The 15,050-nt window shown below is 45.3% G+C and overlaps 1 protein-coding gene across 1 annotated transcript in view; it reads right to left on the bottom strand.

Moving 5' to 3' along the window:
* ABCB11 (ATP binding cassette subfamily B member 11) overlaps nt 1-11,008 on the bottom strand; it is a 39,113-nt gene extending 28,105 nt beyond the window's left edge. The window contains exons 1-7 of the mRNA XM_078871186.1: nt 10,927-11,008; nt 9,975-9,993; nt 6,264-6,345; nt 5,843-6,072; nt 3,855-3,942; nt 2,858-2,991; nt 1,863-2,034 (exon numbers count right to left, since the gene is read on the bottom strand). Coding sequence (XP_078727312.1) covers nt 1,863-2,034; nt 2,858-2,991; nt 3,855-3,942; nt 5,843-6,072; nt 6,264-6,345; nt 9,975-9,993; nt 10,927-11,008 — 807 coding nt within the window. The remainder of the gene's footprint in view (nt 1-1,862; nt 2,035-2,857; nt 2,992-3,854; nt 3,943-5,842; nt 6,073-6,263; nt 6,346-9,974; nt 9,994-10,926) is intronic.
* Between the last annotated feature and the right edge of the window lie 4,042 nt (nt 11,009-15,050).

The raw sequence follows: 15,050 nt of genomic DNA, 5'->3' as shown, positions 1-15,050 counted from the left end.
TACGCGATCTAACCCCAAAATAAGCCTCTATTAAGGTGTTACTATGTTAAAACACTAGACACAAACGTTTTGCAAGGAATTATATCTACATTAACCACATATACTTGCGGTGGATATGCAAACAAAAAACACGCTCTGGTGATATATGATGCATTGGACCGCACCAGAGACAGCTTTCTTTAGAGCCTATTCTCAAACAGTGTTAGACCAGAGGACACCAAAAGGCGAACAGCACAAAGACAATGCCACTATTAGAGCATTTGTAGCTGGCGGTGATGGAGATGGCGGTGATGAGTATCGTCGAGTGAAGAGGGAGAGCCCGTCTGTGTCTTCTGTCGTATGGCTTATGTCGATGCAAAGCTACAACTGACAATGTCACATTTAGGTGGTCAGGCCAGATAGCCGGGTCAGGAACGGCGGAGTGCATCGCCGTGATGATGTCGCCTTCGTATATGCGTCGTTGTACGTTGCATGGTCTGTTGTGGATGACCCACAATCACACATTGGAGATTTTTTTTTCTCCATTTGTGCATCAGGTATCCGCATCTGCCATAGTTTTTTACGGATGCGATTAATGTATGTGTGTGTGTACGTGTAACTCAGGGTGGGAGCGCGGAGGTGCAGCAGTTAGCGCGCTGCGCCACGAACGTGACCCTGGTGCAGGTGTGTAAACATCGCTACTATGGAGATCAAGGCGGCCGGGCGTGGTGCTGGCCACCCACACCCCTTAGCCGGCCTTCATATGTGCTCGCTAACAGCACTTGCCCCAACATTCTGTTACAGGCTATACGGGGGATCTTTGTCGTTTTTGTTGTCTGTAACTCAGGCCGTGATGGTTGTGTGTGTTTGTGAGTGAGCGTCACTGGATTCGTGGCGGTGTTGTGTGTGTGTGTGCATGCAAGCGTCAGGGAGAGTGGAGATCAAGAACTGCATAAAACCATTTTTGTTACGGCTGATGGCAAATACGAACTGCTACTCGTAGATGGCCGCAGTTACTTTATATTTTACATCGGGGACCGGCAACCAAAATAACAAGAAACCCTTTTTTTCTTCTAATTCGGTAATACAGGGTGCATAATTTGTTTAACACTTATATGGCGCTATCGTTTTTAATGGATAAAGAACGGATAATACACTGTAACATTATAACAAATGTAGTATGTTAATAGCTTCAAAAAGTCAAAGAGTCTCCACTTGTTCGCCATCATTGTCAGCACATTGCCTGGAATCTTCTTCAGCGTGGTACTGTTACAAATTCTCAGAAGTGTTAACATTGTTTTGAAGCACCATGTATTTCAAGAGCGGCAATGCACGTGAACACAAAGGCGGTGGCCCTCCATGAATAGCGCCACCAAGCAGTCCTTAAAGAGCCCCATGTGACTCCTTGAAGCCGCGGGTTGCCGACCCCCTGGTCTATATTAAACAGTATTATCGGGTACAGTCCATCCGGGTAATTGCTCGATTATATATTTCTGCTGGATTGCAGAGCCCGTTGAGGTCGCAGTGACCCACAGACACACACAGAAACCCACAGACACACACAGAGACCCACAGACACGCACATAAACCCACAGCCACACACAGACCCACAGCCACACACAGAGACCCACAGACACGCACAGACCCACAGACACACATAGAGACCCACAGACACACAGCGAAACACACACGAAGCGAAACTCACCCCCTCCTCCTCCTCAGATCTAGTGAGGGGTGGGGTGAATCATTTATGAGTTTCCCCCGGAAATTTCTTCCCATTTCCAGCCCTGAATTTATTACGGGAGACTGCAACAGTTTTATTTCATAGACGGGAACTCGTGGTTTGCGATGAATTGAGCGTCTTGCGTGAACTCAGCACTCACGGAGCCCATGAGCGCACCACCCAGGCCGAGCAGGGGGCTGACTGCCAAGATGACCAGGGTCAACTTCCACCCGTTGAGAAAGCCGATCAGGAATCCGCAGACGAACGTCGTGAAGCGCTGAATGAAGATGCTCATTTTGTCCGCAATGGCATCGTTGATCTTGTTGATGTCACTGCGAACACAAGGGAGATGTTAGCTGCCTCGCCTGGTATACAGGAGATTGTGGGTTCGATCTCGACCATGGCATCTATACATTTGGAGTTTGCGTGTCTCTCTTCCCGTGGTTGCGTGTAATTTATTTCTCCGGGTCCTCTGGTTTTTACCTCCACATTTCTATATGTGCGTTTAGACTATTTGGTTGCTAGAAATGTTAAGCCGCTTCTTTGGGCTATCATTTGTAGCCAGGTCGCTTCTTAAAAAGAGCTATATAGCTCAGTGGACCTTAGCTGCTAAAAAAAAATGGTTTTAGTTTTACAAAAATCACCCGGTTAGCATCATAGACCGTTGGCACAAGAGCTGTTAGTGAGCACCTATTAAGGTAGTGTGTGTGGCCAGTACAATGTCCGGCCGAGTTTGTCTCCTCAGCTCTGATGTTTATATGCGGTGCCAGATGTTTATACACCGCGGGGAGAGAGAGAACACGCGAACTCTCTAAAAACAACAGGAATCATCAGAGTCCGGGATCGAACCCATGTTTTCCTGCGTACCAGGCAATTGAGATAACATCTCATCGTCACTGCAAAACGATCACGGTTACATGATTATTATTTAAATTATGCCCATACTACTGTGTAAATATTCCCGGTTGTACTGTGTATATAGAATCCCGTAATTGTTCTTGAACCAAAATTATTGGCCCTGAAAAATCTCCCAGCATGTGGAGTGAAACGTTGGACATTATAGCATGCGGCACAACTCGGAAAACATTCGGAGAGACGTTTTGCTGGCGGTTAAGATGGAATCGGCGTCAGTGGCCAAAGTGTTGGCATCCTTACTCGGATATACGCGTGTTCAGTTCACCAACGGAGTTCACGTCAAACCAGCCGATCTCCATGCGCATGATGTTATGGAAGAAAGCCTGCCGGATTCTGAGCACCTGCCTAGCGGCGGCCATCACCCAGAAACAGATCTGGACACACACACGCCGCACACACAACATAACCACTGTCCGTGAGTGGTAAAATTACCTGATTTCTATGCAGACGGTTGTACATTTATCTGCTGATGTTCCCAGTAAGAAAAATGACTCTACTATACAACCAAATATTGTATCAAACAAAATGTGATTGTCTGTAAAGGTGCCTTTCTTAAACCAAGGCCCCTGTACATCACTTATAATTTTCCACGTAAGCTTTCGCGACCAAAACAATTCGTAACAAAAAAACATATATTAGATCGCGCAAGTAGTGCGATTACTCATGAACACACCGTGATAATGCTTTATTAATTGTGTCAGGTGAAGGAGGCAAATGCGGCACACACATTTTGCCCGAGCGATGATCTGCCAACGCCTCGCTGCTGCCTCCGCAGCGCTGGATTACAGGCCGAGTGCATAGCCACCACCACCCAGCCGCTACCAAAGCCACGCATGCATCTATGCTGGACTTCTTTCGCACCGTACATCGTGAATCGTGTTACGCTAAAAAGGCAAAGACTACGCTGGCCCCGTTGCAAGAAGCAACACGAAACGTATGCTCGAGTACTCGATGGATTTGTCAGTGCAGGATTCCTTCGGTGTATGCGAGGGATACGTTCCGAAGATGCCCGTGAATAACACATTTCTCGGATAATGATATTGGCACAAAAACCTTTTTTTTTATTAATTTAACATAAATACATAAGCTTTCCCCGTCATCACTTTATCCCATCACTTTTTATCTCTCATCACCTTCTCTCTCTCTGTCTGTCGCGATGCACAAACTTGCGAAACTTGCTTTGGTGGATATCAAGTTCGTGAATAACGATGGAATCCTGGAAACAGTTACCACGTACCTGCAGATAGCCCACCAGCAACACGATACATCCAATCCCCAAGTAGTAGAAAGCAAAGGTAGTGAGCTCAGCCTCGATGTCCGTATGCCTGGTGTAAAAAACAAACAACAACAACAGCAACGCACAAACAATTTACATAAATGTTAACAAATGTGTGCAATTTTTGTCAATATTTTTTATTTGTATTGTTCACAATTTACCTGGTCGCAATTAATAGCTCAACGAAGTGGCTTATCGCGTCGAAATGTACAGCGACCAAATACTCGAAACCTGCTGCTGTATAAAGGAGGGCGTGGAGTGGGTTGCGCGGGTGGCCACCGTGTCTGGGTTTGATGAGGAGGACCCAGCAATTGAGTGGGTGCGAGGGTTGCCACCGTGTCTGGGTTTGATGAGGACTGTCCAGGAATTGGCATCTGTTGTTCGGGTGACGGGAATTGATTTGTGCCGACATCCCCTACCGGTATAATAGTATTCAACGTTATCGCAGTAAACTGCACGGGTTTTATTATAGAGTGAGTGCCGAATGAGAAATGTGTCTTGGGTAATCGACAATGAATGAGATTGTACCCAGGTCACTCCTACAAATGAGACGCATCTGGTCACTTGAGTTATTCCCTGATTAATCAAAATAACTGTGAATGTACTCATCTCACTCAATCATTCACCCACTTACTCATTCGTTCACCCAATGACCCACTTGTTCATTCATTCACTCTTGCAAATGAGGTTACCCTGGTCTCTTGCGTTCTCACCTAGGTTAAACGAATAAACTTGAACTTGAAAGAGTGGATCTCGGACTCTCGCACCTGAGTTTGGTTGCTCGAAAACCAGATCACATCATCTGCCCAAGATGTAGCCAACTATACTAATAGGGGTTTTCCCCTTTTGTCTGGCAACAAAACTGATACCTTTTGCAAGGAATCATGCTTATATTAACCACAATACTTGCAGTCAAATGCAAACAAAAAACAATACTCTGATAAAAAAAATTTTTGTTTGCATTTGACTGCAAATATTGTGGTTAATATAAGCATGATTCCTTGCAAAAGGTATCAGTTTTGTTGCCAGAAAAAAGGGGAAAACCCCTATTAGTATATTTTGGTACTGGCAAAGGAGATCCCATGATGTAGCCATCTGTTTGGCCTCGCTGCAGGAACTGAGGTCGACATTCCCGCATGCGCACCGTGCCCTACTTTTGTCCATCCAGGCAGAGAGTCGATCTCGACCGCATCTCCACCATGGTACCGTCGAGTCGGCCATCCGAGGAACTCGCGGATTCGTCAAATCTGTGGATGACTCCGGTCTAACCTTGCCTCCAGGAGGACTTCTACAACGCGGTGAAACGTGGACACTCTGATTGGCGCTACGGGGGCCTTGTATGTATGTATGTTGAACTTCTTTCGCACCGTACGTAGGCAACCGTGCTAATAAGAGGTGCAGTGTTGAGTCAATGGGCAATGTTGAGTCGATGGGTAGTGATAGTCCATGGGCAATGTTGAGTCAATGGGTAGTGATAGTCTATGGGCAGTGTTAAGTCTATGGGGTAGTGTTAGTCTATGGGCAGTATGTATGTTGAACTTCTTTCGCACCGTACGTAGGCAACCGTGCTAATAAGAGGTGCAGTGTTGAGTCAATGGGCAATGTTGAGTCGATGGGTAGTGATAGTCTATGGGCAGTGTTAAGTCTATGGGGTAGTGTTAGTCTATGGGCAGTATGTATGTTGAACTTCTTTCGCACCGTACGTAGGCAACCGTGCTAATAAGAGGTGCAGTGTTGAGTCAATGGGCAATGTTGAGTCGATGGGTAGTGATAGTCTATGGGCAGTGTTGAGTCTATGGGTAGTGATAGTCTATGGGCAGTGTTAAGTCTATGGGGTAGTGTTAGTATATGGGCAGTATGTATGTTGAACTTCTTTCGCACCGTACGTAGCCGACCGCGCTAATCGGATGACGAGGATGATGTGCTTGAGTTGGATGCAGCGGACTTACCCACAGGCGGTGGCGTTGGGGATTGTCGTCCCGTTGACCCACATGATGCTGTTGTTCAAGCACATCTTGTTAGGGTCCTGCAGCTCCTGGGTCTCCAGGTCGTACTCGATGAACGCGTCGGCCATTCTCCCAAACACGAGGAGCATGAAGGGGAGAGCGGCTCCGTGCACAATGGCACCGAGGGCGCCGGCCACCATCAGAACGATGTCACCCCCTTTGGCAAAACGGAACTGGCGGTGGGCATGGGGGTGGTGGGTCAGACGTGAGACAACAGCGGATTATGGCCAGACGTTTCGTTTGTCGGTACCGTCCGATGGACATGGTCGTAAGAAAAGAGCCAAAGTGATTTCCTGCTCAGATGAGTCTTATACCACAATGCAGCATTTCCATCGCAATGTGCGTTGTGTCTCGCGGCTCTTACCAGCTGGCATAAGCCCACTTGCTTGAGATCGGCCTCCTCTTTTTTCTTGTCCTTTTTGTCCTTCTCCTTCTTAGTCTCAGCTCTGCGCGTGAAGCAAAACAAACACGCGGTCGCAAATTCGCCAAATTGTCCAATGCAGGAGGACGCTCTCTAGAAAAAGGGGCGCTTTTTGTATTTGGTGAGGCTTTTCTGGATACATAATTGGCATTTTCTAAATAATGATAATTATTATACCTATGCTGGAATGGCCAGCTCACACAGGGCCGTATTATCCAATAGACCACAGTAGGCACTGTGCCTAGGGCGTACGAAAACTAAAGGACCTACGAAAAAAATGTGACCACGTTATAAAATATGTAACCAAGATATCTTCTTGAATAAAAATATGTATATGGCAAGGATAGGCACAGTGTATGTACAAAGAGGCAGAGTCATGTCAATGTCAATGAGAGAGAAATGAACACCGGAGATTAACTTTTCAAGATTTCTTAATTGCAATCTTTTGCAAAATTTTCAATTTAAATCTGCTTATCTCGCGGTACACAACGCGCTCCAATCGAATTCGAGCACAGACTAAATAATGAACGTATCAGTAACGACATCTGCCACAGCGGCTGGACGAAGTACCGCGTGAAACAAGCGGAGTGACAGCGGCGGTAGTCGTGACATGGGGCAGCAGCAGTAGCAGCTGTACAAAGTTATCTCTGATGACCTACGAGACAGAAGTGCCTTAGGGGCCCACAAGAACATTCATCCGGCCCTGAGCTCACATCCAGGTCCCTCTTACAATAGAGGCAATGTTTCTATTTAAAGCTTTCGTGACTGCAGGGATTCATCTTCTTGGTTCTTTCGGTAAAGTCACGTAGAAGGGAAATAATAAAATAATATTTTTCTAATTTTTAGTTTCTTTATTTTATTATTTCCCTTCTACGTGACTTTACCGAAAGAACCAAGAAGAAGAGGCAATGTTGTTTCCGTGTGTCTCAATCGGTTTAATTCACGTGCTGGTCAAGTAAAGGGTTAAAGACTGGCTCAAGGTCCTCCCTGCCCCGTGGGATATCCCTGGCGCCCCTCTAAATAACCCTGAATGTGAGACGCAGGCTCATTGCGGACGGAATATCCTTCTAGATTGGCGGCATCTGAAGGCCCAAATCGATACGAAAGAAAAGGTCAACTATAATTGGAACAATGTGTCATGCAGTGGCGCTGAGATGCGTTCTTCCTGTTGATGACACGGTGACTTGATGAAGTGTGCTCGTGCGAACCAGTTATTATTTACGAAAAATTCGAATTACGCGCGACTCTGTCCAACCGGCAGTATAAATTAGAACACCCAAGCTCGTAGGTCCGCAGTGGTGGGGACTTCTTCTTTCGTGTGGATTCATAGCAGCAGATTACAGATGCAATTTTAGATGTATTTATTTTATCCACTCAATTGTCGGTTCAGACGCAGAGTGGATCCCACCCGTTCCGCCTTTAAATGAGTGAAAATCGCAGCTGTTTTTAAATGGGGTCGATGATTTGGGATTCGTGGCGGCACTCGCAGGCCGCCGATTCTTTGATGCGCCATTCGTGGCATCGTCAGGTGACCGCATCGGCCACGTGGCCCGGTCCTGATTCGGTCGATGGTCGACCCATTGGCGGCGTGCAAGGTTGAAACCCGGGAGGTTCGATGGTAGGGTCCTGTGGTGGGCTAAAGTGTGGGTACTCCCACGTCTGGCCAGCCAAATTTGCCCTCTCGAAGGAGGGCCTCTCTAAAGCTCCCTCCTTGCGGAGACCCTCCTGCCAGCAGTGGCATGAGTCGCGTTAAATATTGGCAAAGGGAGCAAACGTAGCGGTGTAGAAGCGAGATATAAAACAACGAGATGCGCTGAGAATTAAACGGTAAAATAAAAATAGAGGAAGTTAGAGTATAGTCTAGGATTGAATTAATTTCCGGCATCGTGACAACTCATTGCGTATGTGGCAGCAAGGAGGGGGCGGATAGGGGCAGTGAATCCATTACATGCCTAGTGGGCAACCAATTCCACAACAACAACAACACATCTTACCGTATTATTCATGTTACACATCCTACCACTGTATGTTGTGTCTAAAATACGTAGATGTTTTCAAATTATGCGTAGGTTCAGAGTAACCGTTGTTTTTTTTTAAAAGATATGTTCGCTATATTCTTGGTTCTTTCAGTAAAGTCACGTAGAAGGGAAATAATAAAATAAAATATTTCATTTCTACGTGACCTTACCGAAAGAACCAAGAATATGAATCCCTGCAGTCACGAAAGCTTTAAATCGAGATATGTTTGCTTCTTATGCAATAGCTATGTTTTTTGAAAAGTCATGCGCTAGACCAAAAAAACCCCCGTCCGTCCGTACGGGAGACCTTGACCTCTCGTCAAGGTTACATCGGTGGCTTGGGCACTGGCGGAGCCAGTGGGGGGGCGGGTGGCACGTGCCCCCCCCCAAATGATCCGATCGATATCCCTCATTTCGATCGGATCATTGGGGTTTATTAGTAATAAATCGTCATTTTGCGACCCCCACTGTCACTGTGTAGCATGTTATTACGTGCCAGGGACTCTATGAGATGATAGGACAATAGTCTGAGTCCATAATTGGCAATAAGTAACGGTAAAGCAATTATACGTGACTCAGAATTGTGCGCAGTTGCGTATACAGTGCACGACTTCAGCGAGCGCGATGCCGATCACACGACGCGGTTCGAATTCGACCCTCCATGGCTGCGCCATCGCCGCACACGCGTCGAATAAAAAGCATGGAACAAGTCCTTACTTACTAACAACTCCTCTGTCATTTTTCATTGCTGGAGGGGTTGCCCCCCCTACCATGTAAATCCTGGCTCGCCATTGGGCTTTGGCAATGCGACAGTCAACAGAGTCAAGCGAGTCCAGTCAGAGCAGCTACCCAGTCTGCTAGACAATATGTACAATATTTAATGCCGAGTTTGGAAGGACAAAAAATATGGATTACAACTAAACTATGTTTAATTTGACCAGGTAAGGCCCACTGAGCTATTTGTCTCTATCCTCTCAGAAGCAACTTGGCCATAAATGATAGCCCAACGAAGTGGATCATCATGTTGGTAATGTAGCAGACAAATACTCGAAACGCGTGTTTCTAAATGTGGAGGGAAAAACTGGAGGACCCGGAAAAAAAAAATCCACGTGACCAAGTGGAGAGAGAGAGACACGCAACCTCCAAATACACAGCAGGCGTCAGGGTCGGGATGGAACCCAATACCTCCTGTGTACCAGGAGAGTTAGGTAATTACGAAGCCTAAGTATTTTATTTTTTTACATTCGTCGAGAAGAGCCAAAAAAAATGTTCAAACCGCTGGTAAACTCCGTCTGAGATATTGTGGCTTTTGACCATAGTTCACCACCCCTGCCTGGCCAGCGCGTGTTGGTGAAGAATTGATAACGTAGACGTTGGGACATTGAGCAGTCCAGCAATGTATTTTGCTGCACGGCTCTCTGCTGACAGCGGAGCACCGCAGCAGCCTATAACACCTCGTATGCATGCACGGTGGTCACACATGCGAGCACTGTCCAGTCTCAATTCTGCTTAGCTTCCGAAATATGAATAACTCACCGGTGCTTGCACGAACGAATTGATAAAGCACAAAAAGACACGAACCAAACTGGTCACGTGAGAGTGTGTGTTCATCAATATGTATGCACGACATCCATACCTTTGTCCATGAGATATGTCTGCAAATAGAAAAATTATAATTTAAAAATGAATATAAATGCGTTTTTTTTTTCGTTCCCGAACAACATTGCGGTGAATTGTAGTACCTCCAGTGGCGGCAGGGGGTTTCAAGATGACCCATTTACATACGACCATACGCACTTGAGAATAACCGATTGTAACGCACGCCACGAGTACACGATCCCGTGTGAGTCAACGAAGGCATGCCATACCCGTTACGGATTGCCCGTATTCTTCGACAGGGAAATTGAGTTTTCAGGTGCATACGGCGTACATCCGTTTCAATACGGGCAAAAAAAAATATTTGTTTGTGTTTCTTCCTTGCGATGGGACTTTGTAGGATGAACGTTAAGATTTATAAGGGCACGGGGTGACCAATACTGTCTGAATTGGTCTGTAATAAGGTAGGGCACTGATGAGGGGTTGACGGGTATGGAATGCATCGTCACAAAATATCATCCTGATTCTGCTCTACCGGCGTTACGTCACGATCAGTGCATCACACTGCACTCGAGAATTGCCCGCAGAAGCGGAGATTACAGAACTGCTTCTGAGAACCCTCTTAATCAGAGCATCGGGGGCACCACTTACCCACCAATCCTGCTGTAGAGAGAGGGAGATTCATTGTATACCAGCCTAACTGATGTTAAACTTTCACAGAATGAATTCAAATAAAGTGCAGAACCAAATGTAATGATTATTTTTAACGTCCATAATAGAGGTTATTTTGGGTTATAGCGCGTAAATATAAATGCGTCGTTAAACCCGCCACCACCCGACACAGTCAATGAGTAAGGTTTGTCACGTAAACACAACATGCCAGTTAGTTACTCGTACAGCACACCGCTATGTTGGAAAGTGAACCCACAACATTTATAATTCGAGTACCTTTTCAAGTCATTGACAATCTGAAAGAAAAAATAATTACGTACCGTTAGAGAATCCGTCTCCATTAAATGCTCTGTTGTCACTTCCTGTCGATTTGAAGCCTTGCAAGGTAACTGAGTTTGGCATGATTAGCCTCTTCACTTGCAACCCCTACGCAAGAGCAGACACCCACACAGGAAAAAAAAGAACATTCACTGCATTCGTCACGAACGAAAAGTCCAAGTGATTTCCTGCTCAATTGAACATTGAGGTCGTGAAAACTTGCCTTAAAAGTTTTCGTGATTGCTTCCGTTGCGATCGAAACGTCGTGATATTTTTTATTATTATTTTTATATCTACGTGGCTTTACCGAAATACCCATAGAATATTGAGGTCGTGGTCATTTTATCGACCCTAGAGGAATGATGGGCTGAGTCAACGGGCAACCAGGACTTGAACTGACGACCTTGTTGAACTTCTTTCGCAACGTATTTAGCCAAACATCTTAATTGGAGGTACGGGGGATGGACAACAAACTAGACACAAAAAGCAGTTCTAAAGAATTGGGTTTTCAAATCTAGATTTAAAAGTAGCTTCCTAATATCGGAAGGAAGAAGAGCGTTCCAGATGGCCGCAGAAGTGCATCTGAAAGTGCGCGATGCAGGGAATAACACTTTATTCCCCTACAGATGGAAACAGATGGTGATTAGTCCAATTGATGTACTGCCTTCTCCTGGCGAGCCAGGGTATGGGACCTCAAAATCCACGGGAAGGGAGTCTCACAATATTTGTTGCGGTGATCCACCAACTCTCGCTGCCTCCGCTGTGCCGGATTACAGGCGACGTGCATAGCCACCACCGTCCGGCTACGGCATCATCCAGGCTGAAGGAATGCATTCTTTAAATATACCAGTGGAAAACATTTTGACATTAGGCAGTTTGGCGAAAGCAATCCACGTTACCTGTGGTGGCAGAAGTGGTGGCAGCGAGAGCTGGTGAAGGCGACGATCGGCCTCGAGACGTCGAGACGTCAACGCTCTTCGCGGCGAGCGTCCGCCGCGTAGGAGTGAAGTTTGTCGGAGCACCTTGCGGCGCGGGGTTTGCAAGGTTGTCCTCCTCGCGAGACCGCGAACGTCACCTTATATTGACAGTGCGATGCCGCGCTGGGAGAATAGGTGGGGGGCTCTCGAAGTCGAGAGTCAATGACCCGAAGTTCATCGCGGGGGGGGGGGGATTTTTTTTATTCGACGACCAACCACTGCTGGGTTAGGAGGGAAGGGTGGAGGGTTAAACAACTTGCTGGGGTTGCTGTTTAAGAGGTTTAAGAGGAAGCATTTCAAGCGTGCTCTTCAAGTATTAACGATGGGATTGTTTTAAAAGTAAGATTTCATAGTGTTACGCTACACGGATGAATTTCCGATTTCATATTTACAGGAATCGGATTTTTAGGCCCAATTTCGGATTTTATTTCATATCTCGTAATTACATATTTAAGTGTCTGACATTTTAACAACTCTCATTGTTTATCGAACTACGTTCAAGAGTACGTAGACCGCAGATATGGATCAATTCAAATCAGCTCGTTCAGACGCAATCGGGCAGTGTTGCTTTGACATATTTCACCACGCTGGTCAGTGCAGCTTTGAAAAGTTACACATTTACCAATGGTGGATAATCACTCGGGATAACTGGCAGATTAAAGTATTGCATGGCCATTCTCTTGGGTTTGTTGGTGCTACAGAGAAAAAAATGCCCGAAAAAAGGATGGGAGTCATACAATGCAAGTGGTGAACGTTGATCAGTCATATAGTAAAATAGAGGGTTTCTTGGGGGGTTAGATCTCGTAAATATAAATGTGTCGTTACACCCGTCACCACCCGACACAACCAATTAGTGAGGTGTGTCACGTAAACAAAACGCGCCAATTCGTTACTAGTTCAGCACACCGCTTGTGTGTTGGAGAGTAAACCTACAACATTTGCAATTCGAGTACTGTGATGCTTTGCAGGCGATTACAACCAACATCATCAGACAGCCAAAGTTGACAAGCCTTACCAATTGGCTGTGTCGGATGGTGACGGGTTTAACAACATATTTACGCGATCTAACCCTTCTACGTGTGAGACTGAATCATACAGCACTTTACATTATTTCGCCACTCAGTAGTAAGGACAGACTGGCAACGGAGTTGAATGCCCTACAGATCGCTAATGCTACACACGCGCACACGCGCGCAGCTTGGAAATCAATATTCGAGGTAAATAAAGAAATTGGCTCGATGTTGGTGGATCTTTGGCCTTTGAACCTCACGTTCCGAGTAGAACGTGAGGTACCAAAAAACTAAACATTAGACTTTGCGTTCGCTGTTGAGGCAATTAATCCTCACTAAATAATCTGCGGAATGTCGCATTCGTGGTTTTGAATGCGACAATAATTACTTTATTCTGTTTGAACTTGCATGGCAACACGCAATATAAAGGTACGGTAATATATCACAAAAGGCAACTGTGCCATCGCGAGTAACCCGAAGAGCCTCCGTTCTGTGCCAGTGTTGGAATGTTGTGGTGGAGCGCTTGTACCCTGAACCCAACGACCTCAAATTGATCCCTACACCGCTGATAAATATCTGCAGGTGTATTCACAGGAGAGAAAGTGCACGCCATCTGCTCTCACAGCGGACGTTAAATATTCTACGACGTCAATTCGCAAGAGGAGACCATAAATTTGAGACAATTATCCACAAATTATTAAATTGGAATCGACACAGAAATCATTGTCTGTGCCCCCCTTATCAGGAACCCTATTATAATGAGTCACGAGACTCAGTGAGGCTTTCCTTGATAATATGTTTAACTTATTTTCTTCGTACGTAGGCAACCATGCTAATCGGATGTCCGTAGAATTAAAAATAATGGTATCTGAACGGCTCCTGATGCCAACTCACACGAACGAAACAGCATATATTCTTATTTTTTTCGGTAAAGTCACGTAGGTAAAAAATAAAAATTAATAAAGTAAAATAAAATAAAAATCACGACGTTTCGGAGGCAACACAAGCTTCCGTCTTCAGGTGGAACCGTCACAGCACGATAGCTGACGGAAGCTTGTGTTGCCTCCGAAACGTCGTGATTTTTATTTTATTTTTATTTTACTTTTATTAATTTAATTTTAAATTTTTACCTACGTGACTTTACTGAAAAAACTAAGAATATGAATCCTTGCAGTCACGAAAGCTTCAGATCTAGAAACAGCATATGATGAGGCTTAATTTTAGAACTTTCATGACTGCAAGAATTATTATTTGTTTCTTTCGGTTAAGTCACGTCTAAAGATAAAATAATAAATTAAATTAAATAATAGAATACGACGTTTCGATTGCAACACAAGCAATCGTCTCTGTGTGGTGGCCACCACACAGAGACGATCACCCCTCTCTGTTACCTGTGTTGCTCTCGCTATGTATCTTGGTGATATCTGTCTGCTAATATGTCTGTCTATAGTTTTCTGGTTAGATTTTATGTCGCTATTGCATTATACCTGATGATGATTGCTTGTGTTGCAATCGAAACGTCGTATTCTATTATTTAATTTAATGTATTATTTTATCTTTAGACGTGACTTAACCGAAAGAAACAAATAATATGATGAGGCCTTCATCCAGCAGTGGTTCAACAAATATCAGCAATGTATCATTATGCTGGAATGCATCATTCCCATAACTTGCATTACACGTGCTTTCCATTCTTTATTGCCTATGTACCTAACATAACGATAAATTGATCCTCAGATCTGAAATATGCCAGATGTTTCTTTAGCACATTAGTGGCTGGGGCTGCAGTGTAAGAACCACGTTTAATGATGGGTGGCTAAAACCCATAAACTCAAACCCATAAGATTTCGAGTCTCAGTGTTTTGAGATGGGACTCGCTACCTAATCCACTCAGCCACCTCGGATAAAAACAGCCGTACGACCGAATCAGTAAAAGGGATGGAGTGGTGGCACAGTGGTTAGCACACTTCTTCACGATGAACCCAGATACCCAAATTCGATTCCGGGCCACAGCTACCTACCGTCATTTGCTCGTGTCATCTGACCCGGTTGTGTGCACCACCTCCCCTTCACCAACCCGCAATGACCAGCAAGGTGAAGTATGGTCAAACAGCCCCCCGTGGAGATGCCTTTATCCAA

The sequence above is a fragment of the Lampetra fluviatilis genome, chromosome 31, assembly GCF_964198595.1.
Source record: "Lampetra fluviatilis chromosome 31, kcLamFluv1.1, whole genome shotgun sequence".
Classification (NCBI taxonomy): domain Eukaryota; kingdom Metazoa; phylum Chordata; class Hyperoartia; order Petromyzontiformes; family Petromyzontidae; genus Lampetra; species Lampetra fluviatilis.
The sequence above is the reverse complement of the archived record's forward strand: the minus strand, read 5'-3'. Positions and strand labels throughout refer to the sequence as shown.